This window comes from Glandiceps talaboti, chromosome 8 (genome assembly GCF_964340395.1).
Source record: "Glandiceps talaboti chromosome 8, keGlaTala1.1, whole genome shotgun sequence".
Lineage (NCBI taxonomy): Eukaryota > Metazoa > Hemichordata > Enteropneusta > Spengelidae > Glandiceps > Glandiceps talaboti.
Window position 1 is genome coordinate 20,970,434 of NC_135556.1, and position 15,442 is coordinate 20,985,875.

General features: G+C 35.6%; 1 protein-coding gene and 2 non-coding genes across 3 annotated transcripts; 1 reads left to right on the forward strand and 2 right to left on the reverse strand.

The window, feature by feature from the left end:
* Positions 1-1,228: 1,228 nt before the first annotated feature.
* On the forward strand, positions 1,229-13,704 carry LOC144438431 (putative aminopeptidase W07G4.4). Its single transcript, XM_078127454.1, has 15 exons — positions 1,229-1,365; positions 5,639-5,777; positions 6,272-6,426; positions 6,812-6,920; positions 7,515-7,639; positions 7,949-8,054; positions 8,426-8,587; positions 9,687-9,751; positions 10,067-10,182; positions 10,413-10,531; positions 10,898-10,981; positions 11,445-11,502; positions 11,838-11,887; positions 12,095-12,226; positions 12,576-13,704. Coding segments are annotated over exons 1-15 (1,632 nt in total). The 5' UTR covers positions 1,229-1,363; the 3' UTR covers positions 12,786-13,704.
* On the reverse strand, positions 9,251-9,321 carry Trnag-gcc (transfer RNA glycine (anticodon GCC)). Its single transcript has one exon. It is a non-coding gene; the product is annotated as a tRNA-Gly (tRNA).
* A 600-nt stretch (positions 13,705-14,304) lies between the features above and the next one.
* On the reverse strand, positions 14,305-14,375 carry Trnag-gcc (transfer RNA glycine (anticodon GCC)). Its single transcript has one exon. It is a non-coding gene; the product is annotated as a tRNA-Gly (tRNA).
* Positions 14,376-15,442: the final 1,067 nt, after the last annotated feature.

Here is a 15,442-nt window from a genome sequence, read left to right on the forward strand (position 1 = left end):
CAATTCTGTTGAGCTGTTTTCCAAGGTTACACAACCTTTTAAAATAATACCCGGAGCATTGTTTTTGCAAGGATGAAAGAACTCTCAACTTTAGTTGCTTTTTCAGAATGCCTCGCGCCAGTGTACTGCAGGCTTCTACTAAGCCAGGTTTGCCACTTAGTAAGCTCTATTTCAGAGACGTCCCGCGATGCACAATGGACTTTCTAGCACCCCCCCCCCCCACACACACACACGAAGTTAGAAACACATTTTATGTTGATTCGTAACGTGCATGATTTTTGTTTTGTTTTAACTTTTAAACAATATGTTTTAAGATAAAGTTTGCCAATGCAACATGGTGTCACTCGTTCCCTCCAATGGGTACAACATTCGACTTCCCTCCCCAGACATGTTATTAAACTGAAAGAGCGAATTTTGCAACATGTATACATAATAATGATTCATACAAACTGACTCATAGACCCGTGTTACCAATGTTTAATATATTGCAGAAATCAGAGAAATAAGTAAACCAGTGACCTTATAACTCAAGCTGCTCCGTCTATTAAGGCTTCAGTCTACAATGCAAACATTTGAAATCTGAGGGTACTAAATGGAACTGTGGTTGTGGTATTATGGCGTCAGCTGTGTCCTTTTATTCCTGAACATCAAATAGTGTTAGTCATCACGAGCATCAGGTTATCTGACCACAAATTACGTCATCGATATAATTAGAAATCATATGCTAATCAAAATACTGTCTGTAACATCCAGGGGGAAATACTACATTAATAGTGAACGTTCGGTGTTCTATACTTGTATTTAAAGGAATAATATTCTTCTGTTACTTAATTTGTAAATAACTACTTTTGGTGTATAATATAGCTACTATAATTTTAGATTCGACTACTGTTATTCGCTTAAGCAGCCTGGTGAATGCAATATTGTGAAATTGCTCGATTAGGTTCAGTGTGATGTCGTGGCACATTGGACATGTATAAAAGAATGTACAGAGAAGTGAATGAATGAATGAATGAATGAATGAATGAATGAATGAATGAATGAATGGATGGATGGATGGATGGATGGATGGATGGGTAATGGATGGATGGATGACCCAAATCCATAAACTTTATTGCAGAATTTAACTAAGTAATTATTCTATGAGTGAGACCCCCGTCCTTTGTATTCAGAATTCAGATTTAATCCAGGGACGGATTTTCTCCTGGACCAATAAATACGAGAGTCATTTCTACTAGATTCAGATTGATTGCTGCCGTTCTGCCTGATACAGTCGACAAATAGTTTATTGTACGTACTCATAAAAGTTGCACTCTAGCTGAAAACCTCTCATCTCAGCTCTCATTCAACTGAAGCTGCAAATATGTAAGTCTGATTAACATTTCTTCATAATTCTATATTATATATATACATCACACACTTTACCTTCACATTTACAAATAAATTCCAAATTGATCATCAACGAATTGACATCATGTTTGCAAGAGAAGTGAACTTTTATTTAACGACATTGGTATTCGAAGTTTACACAATTGTATCCACATTGATAAGTTTAAATGATTGTGTACTCTATACAGTGGATGTTTTTTTTACTGGTGACCAAGTAATTATTGCTTGCAGTTCAGTAAAGGTACATTTTGGTCGGGGGTAAAAACGATATCTTGTATACTGTACCAACATGCGATACAAAACCCTACGACCTTTGCACTCATCACTGAATCTATGACTGTGGTGAGATATGTGTAAAGGGATCAACTCTTCGCGGTAAAAACACACTTTAATATTGTGTTTAAACCAATTGCAAGAATAAGGAGGGTTGTAGCAAATAACTGACACATTGAACAAGAGGTAACATAGTCCAGACTTATTGAAATCGTGTCTTCATGTGAGAAAAAACGCTTGGTGGTATAAACGTCTAACTTACAAGTAAGTACAAATTAAATAGACATCCGAGTGTAGCAGCGTCAGATCAATTACACAAATAAAGCAGTGCATTCGATATATTGCTGCAATACCAAGTCAAGTGTTATCAAAAGATGAAACTCTCTTGATAGGTGGTGGTTCATACCACCAGCGTGAGGTGGTGGGCAGCATATGTCGCAAAACATAGTGTGTGAGCAGAGCAACGGAACTATTTCGTGAGCCAACCTGCTTGCATGTAAATGTATGTAAGAATACATGGCAACTAATGCGAACAAAAAAACATTCTGTGTTTCCGATAAAATGGATTCAGAAATTCGCGTAGGTAGGTCAGATTTTTATTTTATTTTATTTTATCTTTTTAAATATTGTTTGTATTTTTGAAAAAAAACATTGCTTCGACTCAAAACCAAACGAAATGTCGGTCAGAATATCCCTTCTGTGATAATTTAATTTGATGAAATATGTACAGACATCGCTGGGGAAAGAAAACAGACGTGCATGAAGGTCAAGAAGAGAAATAATTTCTTCTTTTTTTTTATCTAAAACTAGTTTACGGTCGGCGGTTTAAACTAAGGTCGGCTAGCTTATCGGAAACACATTTCTTTTACTTTGCTTTATTAAATGTATCAAACCATAATCCGGAAACTGTCTGGCTCGACACAACATACATTTGTATAATACCATAAATACAAAAAATAGTAGCAAATATACAAATTCTACTCATTTGTTAATGTGTGCAACATGGTGACATACCCATGATTACAAGTCAATGACCTAAGCTAATACGTACAATTGATACATTTTCCAGATTAATAATCCATTTTCACTATGCACTTTCATTCGCCACTTAGTGTTATCTATGTATACGAATCACGATGGAGTTTTTGCATACAAACGCCACCAGATCTGTTTGCAGGCAATATTGAATATACTTATTCGCGGATAGCGCTATTAAAATGAACATACCGTGACGTCAAACCTTTCAGGCTAATTTATGACAGCGTAACACTAAATCTGCGTCACTGGTCAGTAAACACAAACATAAACAAATATAAATAAAAGTTATAAATTTAAATAGGCATCCATATAATGTTTCCCTGTTTGAAATGATATTTCTCCGTATTCAGTTTTTAATTGCGTACAGCTGTTAGTCGTGATTTGTCAAAGGTGTATACTTTCAATACGTTTTCAAGCCTAACAGCACTTTAATCCTATTATGATGCTTGCAGCGTGTTAGTATTTGCGTTGTATCATTCAATGCTAACACAATGAATTCATTCAGTAACTACATGTGTTCTTCTTGCATTGCCGGTATGCGCCATAACATTTGTATTGATGAAAGTAGGGGTCAAGTTGCAGTCCACATTGAATTCTGTGTGTATTACCATTACATGGAAATTGACTTTAGTTAATATTCAACTGTTGTTTCAAACGCTATCAGCCAACTATAAGCAACCGCGAATATTATTGTGAGTAATAAACGGCCTCTACGTATGTGACTACGTTTGGTTATGGCAGGTATACCTACCAAGAAAATCACGTGATTTTATTGAAAATTTCGACTTACACATTGTAAAACCATAAATGTTTTATTCTTATCCGAACAAGACGGGGAATTGAGAAAGAAGGCAGGGGGAGGGGGTAAATTGACGGAAGATAGTTAAAGCTTGTGGTGGAAAAAAGAGGAATGGTGGAATTGATAATGGGCGTGGTGTTGTGTGTGTGTGTGTGTGTGTGTGTGTGTGTGTGTGTGTGTGTGTGTGTGTGTGTGTGATGATTTTGTGTGTATTTTGACAACGTGCAAGGTTTGTATTGTTGCACAATCTGTCAGTAGTTATATATAATATGTTTAGACTAAATATTGACAACTTAATGGTCAAAATTCCAACATGTGGCTATTTTATTCCAAAACACAGAAAAACTATATGAGATAAAGGTATTGTTCCCTCTTACATTTGATACTTCATTTCCTACCACTGGCCGCGTGATTATCAAAATGTGGAACCTTTCCTCACCCATTCTCTATGTACCCTATGAACTCATTCCACTCGCCAACAAATTGTGCTGGAATTGCAAAATTGTATAAATTGTACAAGATTAATGAATATGATTCACCGTTTTATACTGTGATGATGATCAATATGTTGCACATTTCAGGACTAAAACAATTAATTATGTATGCCATAGATACCTCACAACTCAAGCTGCGATGTATATTATGTATTAGTCTACAACAAGTAATTGCTTAATTAACCTCAAATCTCAAATGTATTGAACAGAACATGCATGGCTATGTTAACACGGTGTCAGCTGTCGTTTCATTACAAAATATGAAATTTAATAAGACAATAACATTTTTATCACACATACTAGGTTATTCGCCTATAAATGACGTCATCCACAAAGTAAGAAATCATTTGCCATGCAATAACAAGGCATTCTTGAAGTTGTCTGAAGCTAAGCATCAAACGGCATGTAGGGGAAGCACTGCGGTGGCCAAAGACAATTGTGCTGTGACCGTGCATAGAAAGTTTGCATTGTTGCACATATAACATTATAATCCTCATCACTGTATTAACCATTTACCAAATTGTGACCCATGAGGTATCGCTTTCTCTTTGAACCATTTTTACATTTATAAAATTTCATTGGTCAACTCTTAGTTGTACAGGGCTTACTTCAATCCCATGTTCTCTCATTTGTGTTATCGTATCTGGGAAGCCATAGGAATTGCATTGTGGCGGGCCTTTAAAATCCAATGTCATGACTGTTTTCTTTTACAATGCACACGTTGGTTTTGCTGTCTTAACCTAATCATCAGCAAAATAATACACCAAAGGAAAAATGCAGCATATAACATACAGCAACACGAGACTAAGCTTTGCATTATACTCAATTTTTATCCAGGGACGAGTTTTCCTCCGACATGAGTACTAAAATCGTCTTAATTTGGTAACAGATTGAGCGTTTAGACTGTCTGGTTATTAAAAATTGACCTTTGTTTGAACTGCTTACACATAACGCTTGCACACTAGTTCATCTAAAACCGTATAATTCCAGCTCTCATTCAAGTTCACTCGAAATGCAATAACAAAGCTTGAGGATATTTCACTCAATAGTTCCAGATGCATTTAATGTTCAGAAATTGCATTTTATTCTATTTTTTTTCATGTCACACATTAATATGAACCGACGGTAGTTGACACCAATGTCCTATTTACTTTTCAATCGGTAGACAGGCGAACTTTGATTCACCTGCATTAGTTAATAGCATGCAACATTAATACAAAATGTAACTTATTTCGGAACTACGAGGTTAATTTCCAGTGGCTTTGTAGCACAGCTATAAAATTTATGTTCTATTTTTGTTTTAAAAATTTTTAATCCATAATATGCTGATCGAACCCTGTTGTTATTTATGCAATATACAGGTACATCGATTGTTAGTGTAACTGTTAGCATTATCTTGGTTGCTGGGCGAATATATACCTTTTTTTAAAGGGGTTTCCAATGGCCTAAATATCTATGTTGTTATCTTTGATATGTACACCATCATTTGACTGCTGCTATGGATGTGGTCTTGTTGCTAGGAACATTTGAATATATGACCAATGAATTCGAAAATTTGCTTCATTATTACCTTTCTTGCTAACATTTCAATTGAATAGGGACTTGCCACAATGCAACACTCATGCTATATCTTTTACTCCGACAGGGCCTTATTGTATGAAATTGTTGCTACCAATAAGTACAAAGATGATGCCTTTGACGGGATCGTGCTTGTTACTGATAAAGTAAGCAATCTTGGAGAAAGTTTGGAGGCTTTGAAGAAACCGCTAGAAGAGCTGAAGAAGGTATTAATATCTTAAATTTCGTACACAAAGGACTTTGGTTATGCTATATGGAATTGTAAATGTAAATAAGTATGTTGTATTTGCGTCCTGTTGTGTTAGTAGAACGGAAACGTGTATTTTGCTCATCAATAGATTGGTACTAAATGAACTGAAAGTATATTTCTTATACAAATTTAAACATATCGTTTTGAACATCATAAGGCTATAAAAAGATGCTCGAGCAGTGCAAATACCATATGGTTATTTTCGTGTACAACTATTTATCACATTTATCTCAACTACCATACTACCATCCTCAATACAGCGCAACACTAGACGGCGCCACCTACGACAAATCTGCTAAATCTTTATATAATACAGTCCAGTGAAAGAGACCTGGTAGTTTTTTAATACGATGATATAAAAACACTGTCAAGTCCATGCACAACGTCGACAGTTTCCATTGCAAAGGTGTAATAACTTTCAACGGTCTTCTCAATTCTATCCTTTCCTAGAGTGATGATACCGTGGATGAAGAAGTGGTGTTCACCATGCTGACAGAAAGACCATTTTCAAATCAAAGATTGGTGTTTTCTCCAACTGGACCACTAAATAGAGATTATGATGACGTCAGGAGATTCTATGACGCTGCTAACGTCGGCATGGAAAGGTAAACATTACGGGATGTATTACCATGGTATTTAATAAACCTACACTTACTGCTAGTAAGGCACGTGTCACGGGCACAACACTTTCTATATCGACCAGAAAATTATTTGATGATAGTTAAAACTGAACTTCAAGCTTTTACAAGTGTTTAGTTTGATTGGTAGATAAAGTTGCCTATCGGGTTTATAAAGTCTGCAAAATCACACAGGTAGCCACGCGCGAGGGCGCCATAACGTTAAATAGTCGTGTTGATTCTTGGCCCTACAGAGCTAAATATGAATGATTAGTAGTTACTGTAGAGGAAATGAGACAGGGAATATGATCTAGAAGTTGAAAAACCTGCCACATACCTAATATATAATTTTAATTGTTGTTACTTCATATAGGATTCTGAAAGCTGGTTCTAAATCTCCAGTGTTAGTATGTACAACCAACCCTGCTTTTAAAAACGCTATGTTGGTAACTGTACTAGGAGCTTTGCAAGCACTCTATGTGGTAAGTTCATTTGTTACAAGTAATTGCACAATTTCAATGCTTCTAATAACGAAGTATGAGTTAAATATTCTCACATCAAGGTGATATGGAACAAATTAGAGGTTAAAGAACATAATATTTTGTAAATTTTTAGTCTTTCCTTTTTTTAAATTGTGGGTGTAGTCTGTGTATTTTATAAAAAAAATTTTTGGTGCTCTGTCATCTGTAATACATTTAAAATTATTTTAATGTTGTGTGTTTGTTTGTTTGTTTGTTTGTTTGTTTGTTTGTTTGTTGTAACATTGTTGCCATGGCGTTTTGAAGACCACATTGGAAATAAGTGTTTTTAAAAATACTTTTATGTGTTATCCTCGGTGATTTTTTATCGTTGTATTTTAATAATGTACTTGTATAAATTTTTACCCAAATCAAATCAATCAATCAATCAATCAATCATGGTGTTTTGACAATTTAATTATATATTCACCCCTCCCCTTCGAAAAAGGTTCAGTTGCTGACTGGGCTTAAGGAGGTAATTTAAACTATGTTCACATTTCTGTCAGAGGGCTGTCGATGATAAATGTATAACATCTCTACTCTCCTTCTACGTCATAGCCCCTTGAAGTACGAGAAGCCAAACCAGACAAAAACAAGAAGGTTGACAAACTTGGTGTGTGGACAGAACAAAAGGCAAAGAGAGAACGAGTCGTGAAAATAGCAAGGGCGTTTGAACATGGAAGGCAAGTATTTTGTTATTTCATTAATATTGCTACGCCAATCAAGTCTGATATCATCGTACATGCTAATTCTATTAGCAGGGTAATGCTTTATATTGTTGCTATGGCAACCACTGGGACAATTTGGGGGCATTAGAATGTCCCATCTGAATAAAAAATATTATAACGTTGCGGCTCAATTCGTCTGAAGTGATAAAGTTACATTTCTTTACAAGACACGGTGTGGCAATAGATAAGATTACTTCATGGCGTCATAAATTAGATTATCCGGACACCTTTCTTTCGAGATATAATTTCTATCTTTTGATGCAGATCTGTGTATCGTGATATTGGTGGATCCGATCCTGAACGTATGGCTGCCCCAAGGGTGGAGGAGTACGTGAATGAACTATTCAAGGATCCAGCATCAGGAGTTTCAGTGAGTAAATGCCTTGACTAACGACAGATTAATATGATGTTATTATTTATCAAATAAGCTTGAAGACGTTAACTGCGTATGATGTTTATCAAGTAGTAGTGGGATTGATTGGGTAGGATGGCGTTTCATATCAGGAAACGACATGGTCTGGTCAATATTGACTTCTGAATCAACATTTTTACTTGCATGTTACCGTCGCTTATCAATCGTTAGCATCACCATGTACATTGTACCGTCATTTCTTTCATTGATGACAAGTCAGTGAGCCAACAGTTTATACTAGAAGTATGTCAAAGGGAGTTGGGATTTCTTTGTGTGAATAAATTCCACAGAAAAGGTGGTGATAACCTTATTTTGTGTCTATTACCAAGGTCAATGTCATCTCGGATGAAGCTGTACTTGAGAAAGAATACCCATTGCACGCTGCTGTTAACAGATGTGCAAAGCATGTTGACCGCCATAAGGGAAGAATCATAGAATTGGAGTACACTGGTGAAGGCGAAGTGGACACAACCCTGATGCTGGTTGGAAAGGTAATTTACAAATATCTTCAACAATGTTTGTTATATTATTATTATTATTATTATTATTATTATTATTATTATTATTATTATTATTATTATTACTGTTGTTGTTGTTGTTGTTGTTGTTGTTGTTGTTGTTGTTGTTGTTGCATGTTAAAGTGGCACAAACTGAGTTTATAAGATTTCCATTTTAGGGGAAATACTAGTACTATGTTGGTGTCGTTGCATGTCTTATATAAAATTACAATTGTCTCTTGGCATTGTTAGAAAATTTAAATAGTTGGGATTTCTCCGACATTTTGTATGCACATGTACAATGTATAATCAATTACCAGAAATTTCCCATAGCCTTGTTGTTATATTTCGCAATGTCTCTTTTGTAAGTTGTGATGATTAAGTACAATCCACTTGTCAATGAATGGATATGAAAAGTAATTACTCTGTATAAAATTCTAACTTTTACTTAAAGACGATTCTTTCCTTTCTCCGGACGTTTCTCCATCCCCTTCAAACTGAGAAACGAAAATGTACAGTGTAGATAATAATAATTCGTTAAAAAGGGTACTATTTCAGAAAGGGTACAAAGGAAAGGACTGAGTCTAGCCATGCATCGTAGGTGTGTTACATAAAAAAATATATTACTTTGATGTTCGTTAAAACAAAATGTGTTTTTGCATCGGCCGGGAATCGAACCCGGGCCTCCCGCGTGGCAGGCGAGAATTCTACCACTGAACCACCGATGCTCACATCTGTGTCATCCAGAGATGATTATTGCAACTATACACAAAAGTATACATATGCATATCTTATCCGTCCGACAATTAAAATCAGCACAGCTGCAACGAGTCTCAGGCCGAGGCTGATAAAGGCAGATGCACACAATAGTTCTTTTTCCAATGCTTAACGTACCAATTGTTGTCCTATGAAAATGTCTGGCCGTTTCTCTTGTAGAAAACCACTTTAATCTCTCTCTCTCTCTCTCTCTCTCTCTCTCTCTCTCTCTCTCTCTCTCTCTCTCTCTCTCTCTCTCTCTCTCTCTCTCTCTCTCTCTCTCTCTCTCTCTCTCTCTCTCTCTCTCTCTCTCTCTCTCTCTCTCTCTCTCTCCCAGGGTGTGACATATGATACTGGTGGAGCTGACATAAAAACTGGGGGCAACATGCGAAGTATGCACAGGTAGGATCAACATGTGAAAATGTATACTATGTATAAATATATATCTGTTATGTGGTGATCATCACACTTCATGTAGAGGTACGAGGTCATCAAATTCTAAAATGCAGCACATCATGTTAATACGTAAAGCGTTACATGTCATAGTACTGAACGATTATTTCACCAAGCAATTAAGTGCAAAATCTGACGATTTAAACTTTTTAAAAATAGGTTGAATTTGAAAATGGATACCTATATTTCTAGTGCAGAGCAGAGTCATTCCTAGGTATAATGATGGTAACGTTAACGTTGTTTCTAATGTCTCCTTTGCTGCAGAGATAAGTGTGGCTCTGCTGCTGTCGCTGGCTTCTTCCAAATACTGTCGATGTTAAAACCGAAGAATATCAAAGTTAGTGGTGTGATGACAATGGTGCGAAACAGTGTTGGTTCTGGTGAGTTTTCGAAAATGATAATTAAATTTGAACCTGAAATTACCCTCTGCTTTACACTAAGGGAGTATGAATTCATGACAATGATTACGAAAAACGACAATATAATTTTAAGTGTGGTACATTTGTCCTTGTTATTTTGTGCATAACTGCATATAATTATTTAATAACTTGAACTCAAGACGGACGACAGAGTTTTTGACAAACATGTATTTCTCAATACTTATCACCAGATGCATACGTAGCAGACGAAATCATCACAGCACGCTCTGGTGTGCGTGTCAGAGTTGGCAACACTGATGCTGAAGGACGAATGGCTATGGCTGATCCACTCAACAAAATGAAAGAAAGAGTGAGTAGTTTTCAATTGTACTGTTAATATCATGTAAATTGTCGTTACGGTGTGTGTTTAGTTATTGATAGATCTGTTGCCATAAACATTTCGAGTGATAACTAGTTGCATGTAATAAATATATATATATATATATATATATATATATATATATATATATATATATATATATATATATATATATATATATATATATATATATATATATATATATATATATATTTATTAACGTTGTTGTTTGTTGTTGTATTCGAATATCCAAATACAGGTTATATGCTAAATTAATTAAAGCACCATCTCGTCCTGTATCCTGTAATGAAAAACATAACTAATATTGTAAATGTGTACTTGTTTTGTAAATTCCAGGCTCTGAACGAGGTTAAACCTCACATTTACACCATCGCTACATTGACTGGTCATGCTATCAGTGCAGTGGGTCCTAACTATACGGTAAGTATAGATGATATTCACAGAGAAAATGATATTTTAATAATTAGCGTATCATTTTGTCGATCTCACAAATAGTATATTTACTGAAAATTGTTGAAATACCAATAATTATACATTGAACTTGTTAATTGGAGGCCACGTTTTATCCAAAATGTTAACTATGTAACAGTAACAGGTTGAATCGTGATCACATCAGGGTGCTGATTTAAGGGTGCCCAATATTCAATTTGCTTGGATTTATTGTATTAATTAATGTGTCCGGCTACAGAAATACGTTTACTAAGAGCACAGCTTTAAACTGGTATGTTTTCTGTAGTCGTAATTCTTTGAAAACAAACGTGCGCGCGCGCCCGCGCGCTGTGTGTGTGTGTGTACTTTGTTATGTTACTCATATGATTGACTCATTTGTGTTGTATCAACACGGACTTAGCTTTTATTTAATTTAAACCTGTTTATACCTTAGGTTGTACTGGACAATGGTCCTGCACGTGATGCTAATCATGCTCGACGTTTACAAAAGGGTATGTTGTTATTTGTTATCATGTTGTTGAGCATATATCAAGATATTTACAGGGAAAATCGAGACTTTTGAAAATATTGTCCCATCAATCGGAATCAAAATTACCTTATTCTCGAAGTTCAAGTTTAAGCATGTTAAACTAAATAAAAAAATAAAGCAAATCAAATTGCATGTATTTTTGTCCGATCATAAAAATACACAGTTGTACAGAAATAGACAGTGGTTGCTGTTGAGAATAGAGATTGTAGATTAGAAAGAGGAGAAGATATATGAAACATTTGGCATAGACGTAATCTACCATTTCTAATGATTCGCAATCTTTCTTTGTCTCTCAAGCTGGAGGAGAAATTGGAGACTTTCTTGAAGTATCAACAATCAGAAGAGAGGTAAGTACTCTAAGTCTTGTACTAATTCACGTCTTGATCGCTATATGTAGCTCATGTCAAATAACGTATAGTTTACAACTGATTTTCAACTTTACAAAACTAGTTTATCACATAATTAAGTGATATAAAAAAATATGTGCAATATCAAAGAAAACATATGCATTTTGTATGGTTAACAAATTTTTATATTTCATTTTTTTTGTCCAGGATTACGACTACCACAAAGGCAAGACTGATTATGAAGATGTGGTGCAAATAGGTTTGTCAGCTAGCAAGTCTACACCAAGAGGTCACCAGAATGCTGCTGCGTTTCTCATCTTGGCATCTGGTCTTGATAAGGTATATGTTTATATATTCATTAATATCCACACCTTAAACCTTTTAGAACTTGAATTCGTTGGATATAAATTCTGCTATATGTGCTGTGACTGACGGTACCCTTACAGTTACATGTAGTTATAAATGTCGATAGTCAGCGATCGAGTGTGTGTGTGTGTGTGTGTGTGTGTGTGTGTGTGTGTGCTACTAGCATTGAGGATCATTCTATGTCATACGATAACAAATTGGTTCATGAATAACCATACAATTATTGCAATCACAATACTAAATCAAAGCCAAAACTTGAAGAAAAAAAAAGATATCGGTAATTGATGTCTTCACCAAGTTTTGTATTCTTTACCTTTTACAGCATGGTGTAGATTCAGAAAGCCCACTGAGATATTCTCACCTTGATATTGCTGGATCTGCTGGACCATACCCTGGCATTCCAACCGGTGCTCCTATTGTAGCTTTGGCAACCGATTATATTTTGCCAAGATTGAAGCAGAAGAAGGAAGGCAAAGACGCCAAGGAAGAGGGTGAGGAGGAGGAAGAAGATGATGAAGATACTAAAGAATAAGAACAGAGTCTTGAATGATATCGTAGAGGTTTCATGTTATGATAGAAGTTGAGTCAGTTTTATTATCATGTCACAGTTTCAGCAACACAATTTGGTAACATATTATGCATGCGGCATATTTGGAAATGTGCAATAGCTATCCGGGCACGTGAATAATCAGCTTTAGGTTCAACTTGTAATCATTTATGTCTTGCCATGTTATGATTTTATAATGGAAAGTACAAAACTAGATAGGTTCATTTGAGGTTACATTTTCCTTGCCAGTGCACATGCTGCAGAATGAATACATAGGTTGTAGCACACTGTTTAAGGTGGTAACTGAAAGGTTTTCGTCTAATATTCGTCGGCTTCATTTGACGAGTGATTTAATAGCCATATATATTACTGGAATGTGAGAGAGGGACTTTTGTACCTTTCCAGTCACAGAAAAAAAGACATTGCTGGAAATTGCATGTGTTTTGAAAGGAAGAGGCCTTACTAACTAGAGACATAAAAATGTATATTGAACTCAATATCACGTTTGGACCACCACACAATTGAAGTGTAATATATGAAACGCAGTCAACTCAGCGACGGCAGCTCACTTACTCTGATGTTATTATCTCAAGAAGCTGTCCACACTGAGCCAAGTTAGATTCAGTTGAATTGGTCTAGAGAGCTTCCTGAGATAGGAACACCAAAAGACAATTCTTTGGACTAGCGCCAACGAGCCTTGGTGTTATTTCATTACATTGTTTACATTTAATCATCACTTCAACATGACGACAACTAGCGTGCCTTTAAACGAAGTTGTCATGTTTCGAGCTTTTCGTATTATATACTTTTAATAAGTACCATGCAGACGTAGATATTGATACTTGCATATTCAAGACATTGCAACTAAGAACAATAAAAACTGGGTTTGAAAACAGTCCTCTCCTTGAGTGTTCTTAATTATTCAGCAGAAAAGTGACGTTTGCATTATTTATCTGTTATTTAAAATGTTGCCTTTCTCATCTGTCATCTTATTCTTCTTTAGCGGGTTATCTTCCTTGTCTATGTTTTTGTTTTACGTCTATCTGGAATCTCCATCTTTGTTTCTGAGAGTACAGTACGGCTCTTTCTTTATTTAATGGATATATTTTTGGCTGTTGTTTTTTTGTGGGGGGAGGTGATTTGTTTCCGTGGGCAAAATAACTGAAGTTTGCTCCAAAAGTGTCTTGTTAAACCATTAAACTGGCGAGGAAACGCACTATAGCAAAGTTATACTGCGAATTTGACAAGTTTTGGAGGTCCCCTCCCCACTGATGTTAATTGTTATCTAGCAACTCTGTTATGCAACATTGAAACCATATTCCATATTTTCTTTCTGGAATTCAAAACTGTACTGGTATATTAACAAAAATAAGAGACGAACTGTGGCTGCCTCTTCTTTTTGTCTTTATTTTTCTCAATGCTTCTTTGGTTCTTCATGTAACTGTTTCCCCAGGTCATCATCATACTGCTTTCGTTATTATAATAAAAACAAATAAAATACTTCTGCATCGGCCGGGAATCGAACCCGGGCCTCCCGCGTGGCAGGCGAGAATTCTACCACTGAACCACCGATGCTCATATAATCTAATCAGAAGACCAACTCTAATTTTCTTTTTCGGACAGTTTCAATAGGTGCAGCTGCAATGTGTCCCACGTGAAGACTGATAGAGAAAAATTGACACATTTGTTTACAGTTAAAAGTGGTAAGTTATGGTATTAAATGCAGGTTAACGGAAAACTTATGCTTCACAACAGAGGATCAGAGGAACTAATCTTGTCCTTGGTCCGTACATTTTTCGATATTTTAAATAGATATGCATATCGAACATACAGAACAAAGTAAAAGTACTCACAACACACACACACACACACACACACACACACATATATATATATATATATATATATATATATATATATATATATATATATATATATATATATATATATATATATATAGGAAGTCAGTGGTAAGATTTGTCCGTAGTACAGTGCTCGATACGTCTGCACGCAGAGCGGAGTATATGTTGAGGGTAGAAGAAAATCAAGTTGTACATCAACATCTCCTGACGAGTGATTTACTCACGAAACAGGCTTGTAGAGACGAAAAACCCGACTTGATTTTCTTCTACCCTCAACATATATATATATATATATATATATATATATATATATATATAAGAAATGTACTCATAAACATACATACATCGATATATACACATACGAATCGAATGTACATGTATACACATATACTCTAACTATCTCATGATACACCCTCCTTCTGAAGAAGGCAAAACATGGTCATTGATTGATGGCGCCCTACCTGTCTCTGACACTGTGACAAAACCCTTGACCTGCATCCAACAGTACAAATAACCCAAACGTTTCATAATCGAAAAATGTCTGAGAAGTGACAGAGTGTAGTTTTATATGGTTGTTTGTTCTCTAGGCTGAATTTTCCTGAAAATCAATGTTCTTCAATTCACTCCAAACTTTGTCATGTGAAAGTTTGTTCCTAGTCCTTTCCAAATAATTCGAGTGTTCAATGTCTTGCAATATTTTTCAGGGAAAGAGTCAGTGTTTCATTTTCCCAAGCTTGAGTGAACACAGTATTAAGGGGCCATATTGGATTCTTAAATGAC

Excerpts from the sequence above, each read along its gene's own strand:
- LOC144438431 (XM_078127454.1), top strand. Across the intron at positions 5,778-6,271 it reads CGCTAGAAGAGCTGAAGAAG|AGTGATGATACCGTGGATGA; the intron begins GTATTAATATCT and ends ATCCTTTCCTAG. Across the intron at positions 10,532-10,897 it reads TCAACAAAATGAAAGAAAGA|GCTCTGAACGAGGTTAAACC; the intron begins GTGAGTAGTTTT and ends TGTAAATTCCAG.